Here is a 14,373-nt window from a genome sequence, read left to right as displayed (position 1 = left end):
ATATTACTTGCCAATCAGCCAAGTTATAACAAACCAAACATACAAGTGATAATGAGATCAAAGGAAACATCCAGAACTGGTTTAGGTCGTGGATGGCCAAATTCTATGAAACGGGTGTGTTGCAATTAGTGCCAAGATATGACACATGCCTTAATTTACATAGTGAATATGTTTAAAAAGTAGTTTTTTAAAGTAGGTCCACATATTTTTCTGTAATAAAATACGAATTCTAATATTTGTTAATACCCAAACGGTACTTACTTTCTGGATGAACTTTGTATATAGGTTTAACAAAAAAATATTTTAATACTAATTTGTGGTTCCTTTACCCTTCCTCCTGGAGGAAGGAGAGAAAAAAAGAAAGAAAAAGAGACCATCTGAATTGGTGTGGAAAGCATCAGATCTGATGCCCATACCAGTTGGTTTGCATTTGTTTATTGAGATAAAATTGTTCTAAAAACACTTGCTTCTTCTCCCAAACATCAGGGAATATGACATCAAGGAATAAACATCAGGGCAGCATAGATATGATAATATGCGAAGAGTAATGATCAACACACATATCCACCTTTTAGAAACTTATCAGCAATTCTGTATCTGCCCAGAAATATTGAGATTATGTTTTATAACCCTATGTAACAATTTTTAGAGGTACATATGGATCTGATTTTCTTTTTGTGGATGATAAAACATATCTATATCATTTAATACAAAGGATATTCAAATGTTCACAGGAGTTTATCAACTAGATTTTATTTACTAAATAAAACAAAACAATTTCCATATTAATTGTGTTTGTTGTTTGACTTCTAAACTTCCATATTCTATTTTTATACAATTACCTATCATTTCAATATACTTATTTCAGCACCCAGGAACTTTATTTTCATAATAATAAAAGTCTTTTGACTGCATATTAATCTATTCTTGCAATCAATAACTTCTATCATTAGCCTTAAATCCCTATCTTAATAAACTTTCTTTTAACTGGGCCAAAGACAAACAGATAATGATACAAGACAGACAAAATAGATAATGCAAAATGCGACGGCAGAGTTGAAAACCACTCCAAAAGATTTTCAGAACTGTTTTTGACAGGGGAAGGAATGGTGGGCTAAGTGTGTGGAGGTTCAAGGGATCTACTTTGAAGGGGATTAAAGTCTCAACACCATCATGCAAGTCAAATATTTTTTCCAGCCAAACTTTTAGATCTTATATTCTTACTAGATCTAATGATAACTTTAGATAGAAAAAGAAAGCTCTTCTTACGAATTTTACAGAAAAGAACTATTTATTTGTCAGAGTTAAAACTTACTAAAAATTCTTAGAAGTGAAAATGATTAATTTCTTGAAGAGAAACATTACAGCATTATGTCTCATATAAGATTAATTATTTTGACACTAAGAACTATATAAAATAAATTGTTCACATAAAAAACTCAATAGATAATTTTACAACGAAATTCAGGTGTAAGTATTTTATTATTTACAAAATTATCACATTAAATAACATAACTAAAGCCATATGACAACATTTCAACAAACCTAATGTGATACTTCCGTCCAGCTAAATGAGAAGCCCAGTAACCAGATTTCCAAAATCTGCAACATAAAATATAATAAGAAATTATAATACATATGCATGTATATGAAAACAAACAAAAAAACTTTCAGAGAAGGAAAAAAGGGGCAGGGAGATTCAATCAAGGGGGCAGAGAGAATAGCAATTATCAAGAAGAAACATAAAACATTGCTTCCTTAAAGAATGAAAATTAAACAACATACAATATATATATATACAAGTATTTACAGATAAAAAGATAAACATCTGTGACCAAATAATTAAATGCTATAAATGTATCAATCAAAAGTTAAACCAAAAAATTATATTAATAAACTACATAGGAGAAAAATGGAAGTGAAATAAAAAGTCATATGTTCACTTGAATTTATAAATCCAAAAGTTATTAACGTCTCCAAAAGGTCCTCATAATCTGAAATGCAAAAGATATAGCACAACAGGCAGAAAACAGCAGAAATGTTGTTAAAGCAAACTTAAATCTATTCTTTTATGAAAACTTAATTTTAGAAATAATTCGTTTATTATATGAAAAAAATGGACCACTACAAACTGGAATAAAAAATCTGAAATACAAAAGATATAGCACAACAGGCAGAAAACAGCAGAAATGTTGTTAAAGCAAACTTAAATCTATTCTTTTATGAAAAATTAATTTTAGAAATAATTCATTTATTATATGAAAAAAAATGGACCATTACAAAATGGAATAAAAAATTGCAGACTGCATCAGAAATGCAATAAAAAGTTCAAACAAAAGATATAGACGATTTAGTCACAAATGAAGGAAATAAAAGATATAATTAATTTAGTCACAGAAAAATAATTAGTTTTACTTCTACAATGTAAAATATATAGTAGACAGAATATATAACCTGTATCCATCCATGTCCTTACGACTATCACAGAATGGAGTGTAACCATAAGGTGCACCTCCAAGATCAAGATCACAAAGTTCTTTCATGTCTGCTCTGACAACCTGAAAGGGAGGAAAATGTATAAAATCATTTAACACTTTACTAACTAAATGCACAGTAAGATCTAAAAGTTAAGTGACAAAGTTAGCATATAATTCTTTAGTGTGAATAGTTTAAAATATAGCTGTACAACCCCCTCCAAAATAATCTTCAAGCATGATGAAAAATTTTCATCAATACTCAAGCTCTGAAAGATTGCTTATTTAATGTCATTTCTGCCTAAAAGTTCTTGCGATCATTAGAAGTGCAAACGCATTATCCTGGAAGATAAACCACTTTGCCACATCTCAAATCATTTAAAATGGACAGAGGATAGCACAGAATAACTGAAGAGAAATGAAAAGTCGTAGAAATTACTTCAGAAAAGCATAAGCTGTGACAAATGGACATAGTCCTTGCAGGGCTCAATTTCTAAAATTAGAAGTGCCAGAGCCTTATGGAAGATCATTGGAAAAGAGGAACAAGAATAAAATAAATAGATAAAATAACTAACAATAAAGTGATTGATAATTTAAAAAATCCAATAATTAATTATTAAAATGATTAAATAATTAATGATTAGAATAATAATATAATTAAAATTTAACAAAATGTAAAGAGAAAATAAAAATTTAATAAGTTATTAAATAAATGGTAAATAGTTAAATAATAAAATAAAGCACTGGACCTTGACTTATTTGGGGTTCCGGCTGGAATTATAATTTCACACAAAACTAAGAAATAGCTCTAACGGTCTCCGGTTGAATTTAATCTCTATACTACTTCAATTGACGATAGAAATAAAAACTGTTCTTTTTCCAGAGACACCAATGAAAAATGTTAAAATGGTTAAAGCATCACTAATGAGACTATGAAAACAAAGAAGAGTCTAACATTTTCTGACCATGATCAATGAATGAATTATCAACATAATTCTAGTTGTCAAGCAAAAATGACTGGGAAACAATGAATCCGAAGGTCAGGTAAGGAAAAAGTAACAAATGACAACTTTCGTTCCCCGTCTTCGGTTACCATTGTTCCAAAAAGTCTGCAGATGCTCTTTTCCACGGGGAGACACTAGTGTTGGAATGAAAAATTTAGGCGCTATCATAAAGTCATTATACTTTATGGAGAATACCACTTTGTGGGTGGGGGTTTTTCTTCTATTAAAAGTCTCTACTTCAGTTCAAGTGTTTGTTTCCCAAGGAAAGAGAGGCATGCATTTAGAAGCGAGGATGGATTTTTAATATAATTTTATTATTAAAAATAAATTTTTTGAGATATAATTTCTGCTGAAATTGTTGTTCAGTTACATTAAGAACTGCCAGGTGCTTCTTACTCGGAGCTCCGGTGAGCTCCGACTACAATTATGATTTAATCCAAAAACTAAGAAGCATCTGACTTAGATCCCTACTACATAAAATAAGTCTTTACTAGAAATAGGAAAAACATTTAATAACACCTTAAATACATAGTTATATATACTTTATTTTATTATATGTAACATAAACTACAACCCCATTTTAAAAAAATCCTCCATTTAATGACTGTTTTCATTAGTCTTGCCATAAACATATAAAATCAGCGGAAAACTGTATTATGTTAAAGATTTGTTGGCATACTACTTTCAGAGTCGTAGCTAGGGTTTTCCGCGCCCAGGGACAACTGAAAATTTTGCACCCCCTACTGCTTGCCAAGGTTGGAAAACATTTAATTCTAAAATGTCGTAACGTCAGTTTGGCGCCCCTTGGATTCTGCGCCCGGGGACAAATGCCCCTCCATGCCCCCCTCTAGCTACGCCCCTGACTACTTTATTTTTTATAGTTATGTTACATTAAAGAAAGGCTGCCTGTAAGTATACGTAATACATGTAAAACAGGATAGCTTTTAAGCAATTATAAAATGTTTAGCTTTTTATAATGCATACAATGCTTAGAATTGAATCAAGATGAGAAAAAGAATTACAAATACAACATTAGCATATACATCTCTTTTAAAATTTTTATGATCCTCAGTTTCACAGTCTTGTGTTATGGTAGTATAGTTAAAAATCCATCAATGTCATGACTGCCTTTATGTGGTCATGAAAGTTTTTTCAGTTAGTGTATATTATCTTATTACTTAAAACATTTTATTTTCTTACTTCCTTAATGATCTAAATATTATTTTACAAAGTTGAACACCTTAAATAATGAAACAATTCAAAATGAAGAAGGAGTAACATTTCAAGAATAATAACTTTAATGACAATAAAAATAGCAACAGCAGTTTTAAAATGCTTTAGAATAATGATAAGAAATATTTGACATACCTGATCAGCATCTACGAATATAATTTTTTTTACATCAAGCGGGAAAAGAACATCCAAGAACAAAATTTTATATCTAGAATAGAAACAGAAAATAAATATCAAATTAAAAATGATATTTTAAATAAGGATTCACTTACATAGCGTATTCGGAAACTAAGTACCGTTTCATTCTAGCGCAGTCGCAGCGCTGTGGTAGGCGTCGTGGTTATCGAAACTGGCGGGAAGTTTCTTTGGCAATGGTATACAAAAACTGGTCACCTGCTATGACAAGTGCTTGATCATTGGCGGAAACTATGTTGAAAAATAGTTTAAGACATGTATTTTCATGTAAAAATAAAATTGGATTCAAAAAAATTGTTTTACCTTTTTTTTTTTTTTTTTTTCAAAACGGTACTTAGTTTCCGAATACGCCTCGTAGTAAAAACCACAATCACACAAGACTAAGAGAAATCAGTTTTTGACCCCCCCATGTCACTATGAATTTGAAAACTAAAAATGTTCTATTTCTTTAAATAACTAAATAAAAAATATTTCACATTATAACCAAATGCAACCTTTACATAGATATAAACAGTTTTATTATAATGGAACTAGAAGAATGATTTTTCTAGTTTTCAAATCAAATGAAGCTGATCTTGTTTTATTTGATCACAGATTTTACATGAAATTTAGCTTTATTAAAAATCTACAATAACAAAACTAATTCTAACTAGCCAAATCTTAATTACCATATAAAACTATAAATTTAATTAGTAATCAGATTAATATTATTGACATATTAATTCACTAGATAGATAGAAATTAGGAATTATTAGCTAGTAACACTTATGGCAACTATTAACAGAAAAATTATAATCAATAAACTCACTCAATTGAAGCTTAATCTTTATATGTTTACATACATACAGTTTAAATATGCCTTTCAAATGCTTCTTGGAGGAGCATTTATATAATTAAAAGAAAAAAAAAAGAGTTCTAAAGAATAAATTAAAAAAAAAAAAATGGTATGTACATAAGCTATGGTTATTGTGGACAGAAATGGTTACTATTTTTTGTCCATGTCCATGTCCATACAAAGCAAGAGAGGGTATATATTTCAGTATTTAAAATTTCAGAATTCAGCAGTCACTTGCCAGTGGTGTATTCACTATGAACAATGCAAATGGAAAATATTATGAATGAACATTCAAGAAAATTTACAATGAAAAAACAATTTTATTTACACATAATAGGAATTTTTTTAATTAATGCTGCTTTAAGAATAAACAAATTTTTCCACTAGTGATAGCTCTGGTTTAAAATAAATATTCATCTTTCTCCATGAAAACTATCTTTTATCAACACTGATCAGGAATTTTTCAAAATACTTGAAAATCTGATCTATTGACACAGCCAAAGTAATTATTATAAACAATATATATATATATGAATGTAGCTAATGTAATATCATATGAAAATATTTAATATTAAACTAAAAGTATTTCTTTTATGATAACATTAATTTTATCAGTTGTTCCCAACTAACAATTCTAAACTTATGATGCAAAAGAATTACACAGTGAGCTGCTTTAGTGCTACAGCTCATTGTATATAATTTTATTATTATGATAACTACTTTTAATTATGATCCAAAAAGAACTGCAGTAAGAAAAATGTTTGGACACATTTCATTTTTCAGTACAAAAAAGCATCTTTTTTATTAAAAAATTAAATACAGAGAATACAGAATATTTATATTATTTATGGAAAGCTATTCGGTTTTTCAATATATATTAGCAGTACTATATTAACTTAACTATAGACTGTTTCGTTTTATTTTTGTCTGTTAACTGGAAAACTGGATGATTAAAAAAATATATATATATATTCTCTAACAATCATCATACATATTACTTCTGTAATCAAATTCCTTTTTTACACTTACTTATGCAATGAAAACATGGTGAAACTTTATCAAAGAACCACAAAAAAGTCAAGATAGAAGCTTCATACGATACCATTACAAGATACAGGATACGCTAGATAAACTAAATATATTGAATACTGAAGAACTTCCATATTAAATTATTAACAGGTCCAGGAATGATTGGTTTGGTTTATTTTAATAACGGAGAAAAACCCAAAGGCTATTTACCTAATGGGAGGGATGCCTTTGTGAAGGGCTTTTGAAAAGAAACTGGTTTGTATACATGTTACCCATGGCAAAAACCATGAAAACACTCGTGCAGCCAGCCTGCTTGTCAGGATTCAAACTCCAGACAAAACTACCAGTGTTCAGCGACTTTACTACTTGGCCACTAGTGGATTGGTCTAGTTAGGCAAGTAATTCAAGTCTTTAGATTGGGACTGTAATCTAAATCTAATATAACACCTTAAAAAAGGATTTGTTCTTAAAAAAAAAGTAAAAAGTAATAAAAATTTTAAAACAGAGGATCCTGTATCAAATGCATACCATTTTGTATCAGTTGTATACCATATTAAGAAAACCTTTATAAATTAAAAAAAGCATGCATTCATAAAATTTATTAATTAGATATATCATAAATGAAAGACATTTTGATTCATATCAATCAGATGTATTATTAAAGAATATATCCGATTTATTCAAAAATATATCAGATATATTTTTATGTAAACATAATTAATAATCAGATATATTAAAAATATATAACTCATTATTAATTAGGTATATTGCTCTTAAACTGCTTGTTTTGTAAATCAATACTAGACTGAATTTGAAAGTTAACTATCTTATGCTTTGTTGTGTGGCAACATACTGGAACACAAAGGATACAAAATTTTGATTTTCAACAATGGCAACACAATGCTTTTAAATAGTTGAGTTTGTTAATATAAATTCATTAAGTTTGCCAGAAATATGAAATAATTAATAATGATAAAAATTCAACATTTGGTGTGCACATTTTAGGTGGAGGCCTAAGTATGTTTCAAATATGGTAGCTCTAGGTACTGCTGCCACTTTTTCACAATATGAAGAATAAACATACAGATTTTTCATTACTTAATAAAATACAGATATCATCATCTATTAATTTACAGCACAGTACTAAATCCGAGATATAGAATTAGCAAGACTTTCATGATTCCGGATTTCAGAAATTTTTGCAATTTAAATCATCAGCTTATCTAAAGTAGTAACCAATCCATTAACATAAACTGTTGCACTAACTGTGACAACAAGGGTGCCCTCTGGTGAGTAGCCAGAGAAGTACTTCAGTAAATGCCAAGTGTCTAACCTGATAGGTTGTGTCAGACTCTTGCTCTGTAGTTTTCTTAAAGTTAAATGTAATGTCTGTATGTAACTTAAACCTGTTAATAAATACTTGCTGCAACGTTGCTAAACACTGGTAGTTGGGTCTGAGGTTCAAATCCCGCGAACGGGCTGGCTGCATGGGTGTTTTCGCGGTTTTCCCCATATGTAGCGTGTATACGAGACAGTTTCCTTTAAAAAGTCCTCCATGAAGGCATCCCTCCCTTAAGGCAGATAGCCCTCGATTGCTTTGCCATAATCTAATCTAATAAACCAAATACTTGCTGCACTATACACGACTCTTCTATGAACCTATCTAAAACGACCCCCACTCGCAAAGTGAATTAAAATTTACAAAAAAAAAAAAAAAAAAAAAAACATTTATGTGTTTGTTTTATTAAACATTTCTTTCAATGTAAGCTGTTTAAGCTGTTTCATTTTTTGTACTAATACTTTCTCTTTAATTTCATAGATAGACACATTTTCTTGTTCATTAACCCGCGAACACACGCACCGATCCGACGAACACGAGAACACACGCCGGGTATGTCATACCCGAATAAAAAGTTTGAAATTAAAAATTTACTGAATAAAATTAATCGGTTTTTAAAAGAAATGAAAATGTAAAACCAAGTTAATATTCATTTTAGACAAAATATGAAAGAATAAGGAGAGGTAAAATTATTTACTTACAATATTTTGAACATTGTTTACAAAATGAGGTCATATGTTCCGTACATATACTTTTGCTACAATTTTCACAAATGAATGTAGTCTTTCTATCTTTTTTCTTGGGGCACTCTGTATACCTCTTGTAAGTAATTTTAGGGTTTTTTTGGGGGGAGGGGTTCATTGTTAACGTGTTCATTGGTGGTCATTGTTTGTCTAGAATCAGGAACTACAGATGCTCGTCGTCGTTCATTTTGAACACTTTCTATTAGCTGCATCCCTAAGGCTTTGAGAAAAGTACGCATGGTACGGTATTCCGTTGGTGGTTCCTTCTTTGATAGTAGAATTATTCTTGCATTAATGGCAGCCACGGTTAACACTGAAAAGAAAATCACCATAGGCCATCGACGTGCTACACTTGCTGTAGAATACGCAACTGCCATCTCATCTACAACATCGACTGCTCCTTTCGTCATGTTATAGAATGTAATGATTTCAGGCTTTTTAGATTCCCCAGTAGATTCATCGATTTGATCGCCGGAATGCATTGTGAATAACAGGATCACACTCTTATTTTTTTCGGTGCATAAGATACAAGTGCTGCTTCTTTCTGAAAACTGAAAATTGAAGAATTTACTTCTCTTTTCTTTGCCAGAAACTCAGGTGGGATTTCTCTCTTATTTTTACGCATTGTACCTACTATCGTAATTTTCTTCTTTAGGAGATCTTGAGATAATTCATATCCCATATACCAATTATCAACTGTTAAATTTCGACCAAAGTTGTATAAGGGTCTTATTAAACGTTTGACAACTTCGCTTGCACCATTTTCAACTTGAAATGGCCCATCTGGTTGTTTACCAGCATAAATTTCCATGCTCCAGGTATAAAATACCCTTGCGTCTACAAGAGCAAATATTTTTATGCCATACTTTGCTGGCTTGTTGGGCATATATTGTTTGAAGGAACAATGACCTCTGAATGATTCCAACTTCTCATCAATGATCACATACTCTCCTACAGTATAAGTCTTTTGGCAATTTGTGACAAAATTTCCAAAAAATTCTCTGATCGGAGCTAATTTATCAACGTCTCTTCTACTGGGACGATCTCTAATGTCATCAAAATGGAGGCATCGTAAAAGAAAGAGGAATCAGTTCTAATGTCATCAAAATGGAGACATCGTAAAAGAAAGAGGAATCGGTTCACTGACATTGTTTCCCGAAATATGTCCATTCCCGTTCCGTCTGTTGCCCACAAATCTCTTACGTTCACATGGGATGATTTATAAACTCCACATAAATACAGCAATCCAATTAAAGTTTTGATTTCCAACTCATTTGTTGCTTTCGCATCCCGTTCACGAGTGAAATTTCCACGTACAATCAATATAAATATTTGTATTGTTGACTACATGTTTTAACATATCTTCATCAATAAGCAGTGACCAGGAATCTAAAGGTGTTGAGACTTCTTTAGAATACTTCGTATTTCTAGGGAGTTTAGTTATAATATTTTTGGTGCCAATTCTAACATTAGTCCGGAATTTATTTTTGTTCCATTTTACTCCATTTTTTTCCAACATAAAACTCATTGCTACATTCCAAAGTTTCATTTTCTGTTTCTGTATCTGAATCACTACTCTCTATGGATGAATCATGATTACTATTATATTCTTCGTCATCAACATCTTCATCGTCTTCACTAAATGAATCCTCATCAGAAGAAACTGTTTCAAGAAGATTTCTCAATGTTTTCATCTCTTCTTTGTAAGGAATATACGGTGCCATGCTTACAACTCAAGAAAAACTTATACTTGAAAAAAAAGCTTGCTATAAAAGCTTGAAAACGAGAAGTACGAAGTAACTTGCTGAGAAACGCGAGTACACGCGCGGGTATGACATGCCCGAACAATGCTGTTCCTAAAAAACCGTTGCACTTGTCACCTTAAGAAATATACAAAAAGAAAAATGCAAATGGGTATGACATACCCGTTGCGTGTGCTCACGGGTTAACAAAGTTCCATTTTTCAGATTCTGTAACTGTCATATTGAGAATTCCCACAAAATCGTCAATCGAAATCTTTGCATTTTCATAAAACCTTTATGAAAGTGCAGATTTCAATTGACTCACTTTCTTCACTGTGGATAGTGATATTTTCTCGATTTAAAAACCATACTAACAATTTTGTCATTCATTAGATGATTGCTGATTGAAGCATTTCCATTGCAATAGAAAACTTGTTATATCATCTGTACCTATCAATACAATATTTCCTAAATTCCATTAATTGGAAAATTTGGCTTTTTATAGCCTTCAATATCTACACAAAGGTAAGGTCTTTGTTTTACCCAATTCTGAAATTACATTTACTTAAGCCCAAAATGTGACAATGCCGTGTTCTTTCACCAAGGCCATTATAGATGGCAAATACCTGATATGAACTCTAGCCCATAGAGGACACTGATACACTATAACTGTTTAAAATTTTGCTAATGTTTGGAATGTATCTGTGAGTTGTGTATCATCAAGAGTGTAAAGTTGTCTTTGATTATGTTGTGTAAATAAAGAATTAATATCTAAAATAGGTTCAATTACTGTCTCCAAAGCTTATCAGATCAACCAGGTAATTGAACCGAATGTCAATTGAACTATTTTGTTTTATGGCCGAGACCTGGGTGCTATAGTAATAGAAAATGGCATAACTTAGTGAATTAAAGAAGTTAAAGAGTAAAAGAAAAAATATTTGAACTCATCCCTAAAATTGTGAATAAAATAAGTGACACATTAAAGGGGAACAATATTGATTAAGAAGAACTGGATATTTAAAACATCAATTAGAAGAGAAACCTAATTAGATCTACCAGCTAGATTGTACCATAGAAAGCACTATAAGCGATTCAGAAATACTCAAGTTAATATTCTGACAAACCAAGAATACCACAAAAACATCACAAGTTCCAAATCGAAATTAGAAATGGATTTTAAGTATAAGCATGAAAACATAAGTACATCCTATAGGATCTACACACAGTGAATCCTCTAAAATTCCTGAAGAAGCAATAGTTATTAGGTACTGAACTATTAAAAGAACAATTTGATAAAACCGAAATTATTGTACATTCATATGCAAACAAACTGTTAGGCTTAACTCCAGTGAAATTACACTCGAACTTAAAGGAACTGAGACAATTACATGACACAATTACTATACAGATTCAAAGTCTTAAAACAGCTGGAGTGTAACTAAATAATTACAGAAGTATTTTTTCGATTTTAGTAAAATTCCTCAAGATATCCTATTACAATATAATTGTTCTTCTAACAAAGAAGAATCATGGAATTTATTCAAAATTATTCCTGTTTCTTAAAAGGGAAATAGAAAACATGAAAAAACACTTTTATTTCACAAGATAGACGAAGATAATAAAATGAAAAATATGCAGTATAGGAAATATGAGAATTCTAAATATCTACTGACAGCAGCTGCATTAAATACTACAATTAAAAATGTGTGTATATTTTGTTCTACAGATGAACATAAGATCAATACTCGGTAAAAGCATATCAAGATTGTTGTGGAGAATTGCACCACTTGAACAAAGCGACATCACCACAGCATTTATTTGAACTAAAAGAAAATTACGAATTAACTAACTGACAACTTCACTTTTTTGGGGGGTGGATACGAGCAAAAGAATTTACGGAGCTATAACTTATGTTACAGCTGTTTTAGTTGGAAAATTTAAATCAGTTTTAATAGTTCAAAATCAAGAGTTGCACTGGTGCATGAAATTACATTACCTAGGTAGGATTTTCTGAAGGATACTAAAATTGATTTCTGGTCTGATTCAATGATTATTCTTCACTGGATCAAAGGCAATTACTGAAAATTGAAAGTGTTTGTAAAAAACAGAGTTGAAGTAATAAGAACTCTTTTTAACACAGATTGGTGGAATCACTGTTCCAGAAAAGAAAACCCTACAGATTTGTGGTCTAAAGGAGACAACTTAGTTGCTCTTAGAGACAAATAATTGTGGTAGAATGGACCTCCTTGAATGATCAAGACCACTGGCCATAACTGAGTAATGAAATATCTGATTGGTTGGTAGCTGAGTCTGAAATAGAAAATTCTATTACTTGTTTTGCAAGAATTAAATCAAAAACTCTTTTTGATATATGAAAATTCAGAAAGCTTAGCAATGTATTTATTACTAATCACAGCTTGAATTCAGAGATCTATTTACACAAGAAGAATGGGTGTTTAACTACAGAAGAATTTAGTTGGTTGAACAGTATTAGATCAAAGGAACACAGATGGAATACTTTCCTCGAGAATATTTGGCTTTAACTAAAGGAAGACCATTGCCAACAAATTCAATCATTAGGCCATTTAAACCTATTTCATATGAAAGAGGAACAATTTTAATCAGATGATGACTTCAGTATGGTAATATTTCGAACCAAGAAGCACATCCAGTTTTATTGCCAAGGACTTGTCATTTGTCTGATCTTATCATTAAGGATTGCCATGAAAGAGTAAAACATGGAGGTGTACCATGGGCACTGACCAGTTTTAGAGAAAATGTGGATTTTAAGAGCCAGACAAAAAAATTAAAAAAGTTATATCAAGTAATAAATTGAGAATATCAGAAGCATATCCCTTTCAAATGATTAGATAGGATTGGATTATTTAAAACCATTACACTTTAAAGATCAAGATACCATGAAGATTGCACTCCACTTGTGCTATGTACTGCACTCCACTTGTGCTGTAACCAGAGCATTATATTTGAAATTGACTATTGACTTGATCCCACAGACATTTCTACAAGCTTTTTGAAAATTTGTTGGAAGGAGAGGCATTTGCTATGTACTCTACAGTGATAATGCAAGTGAATTCCACACGGCTAATCAAGAACTGAATCTGCTGTGAAAAATCATAAAAGAGGAAGAAGTGCAAAATTTATTTAGGAAGTTATTGATCTAACGGAAATTTATCTTCATAAGGGCCACCTGGTGGGGTGGTTTTTGAGAATGCTTAATGAGGTTACTTAAGATGTCTCCAAGGAGAATCTTAGGAAGAACATCAGTTTCATTTCAAGAACTGAAATTTATATTCGTAGAGACAGAGGCAATTTTCAGCTTCAGGCCTCTTGCTTGGTTTTTCAGTAATCCAAATCAACCAGAACTGCTAACTGGATTTCTTGATCAGATGATGATTATTAACTCTTCCTCAAGCAATTAAAGGAATTCCTTTCTCTGAATCCCAACTTTTGAAAATGAGAAGCTACCAAGAAAATTTAACAAATTTGGAAAAGACAGAAAGAATCCAGCTCACCAATCACAACCAGTCAACTGGCTCCCAGACCACTGACAGAACACTGTGGTTTTGATTAAAGATGACTACGTGCCTTAGTTTTTATGGTGAATGGGCATTCTGGATGAGATGGCCATGCCTATGCATGCACAGTGAGGCTTTGGAATGGAACTATCATTAGGAGACCTGTGCTACAGTTATATCCTCTGGAATTCTCAATCAATAGCTAAAGAAAGTTTTCATCTCCTGATGAACTTTTGACATCAG

General features: G+C 31.2%; 1 protein-coding gene across 2 annotated transcripts in view; it reads right to left on the bottom strand.

The window, feature by feature from the left end:
• Positions 1 to 14,373, bottom strand: part of Uggt (UDP-glucose-glycoprotein glucosyltransferase) — a 211,458-nt gene that overhangs the window by 14,386 nt on the left and 182,699 nt on the right. For both annotated transcript variants that reach the window (XM_085819198.1, XM_085819199.1), the window contains 3 exons: positions 4,847 to 4,919; positions 2,455 to 2,558; positions 1,546 to 1,602 (listed from right to left, as the gene is read on the bottom strand). In XM_085819198.1, coding sequence (XP_085675324.1) covers positions 1,546 to 1,602; positions 2,455 to 2,558; positions 4,847 to 4,919 — 234 coding nt within the window. The remainder of the gene's footprint in view (positions 1 to 1,545; positions 1,603 to 2,454; positions 2,559 to 4,846; positions 4,920 to 14,373) is intronic.

The sequence above is a fragment of the Stegodyphus dumicola genome, chromosome 6, assembly GCF_044657685.1.
Source record: "Stegodyphus dumicola isolate Sdum_Otavi_A_Nest chromosome 6, ASM4465768v1".
In the NCBI taxonomy this organism is placed as follows: Eukaryota; Metazoa; Arthropoda; class Arachnida; order Araneae; family Eresidae; genus Stegodyphus; species Stegodyphus dumicola.
This window is presented reverse-complemented; position numbering and strand designations above follow the sequence as displayed.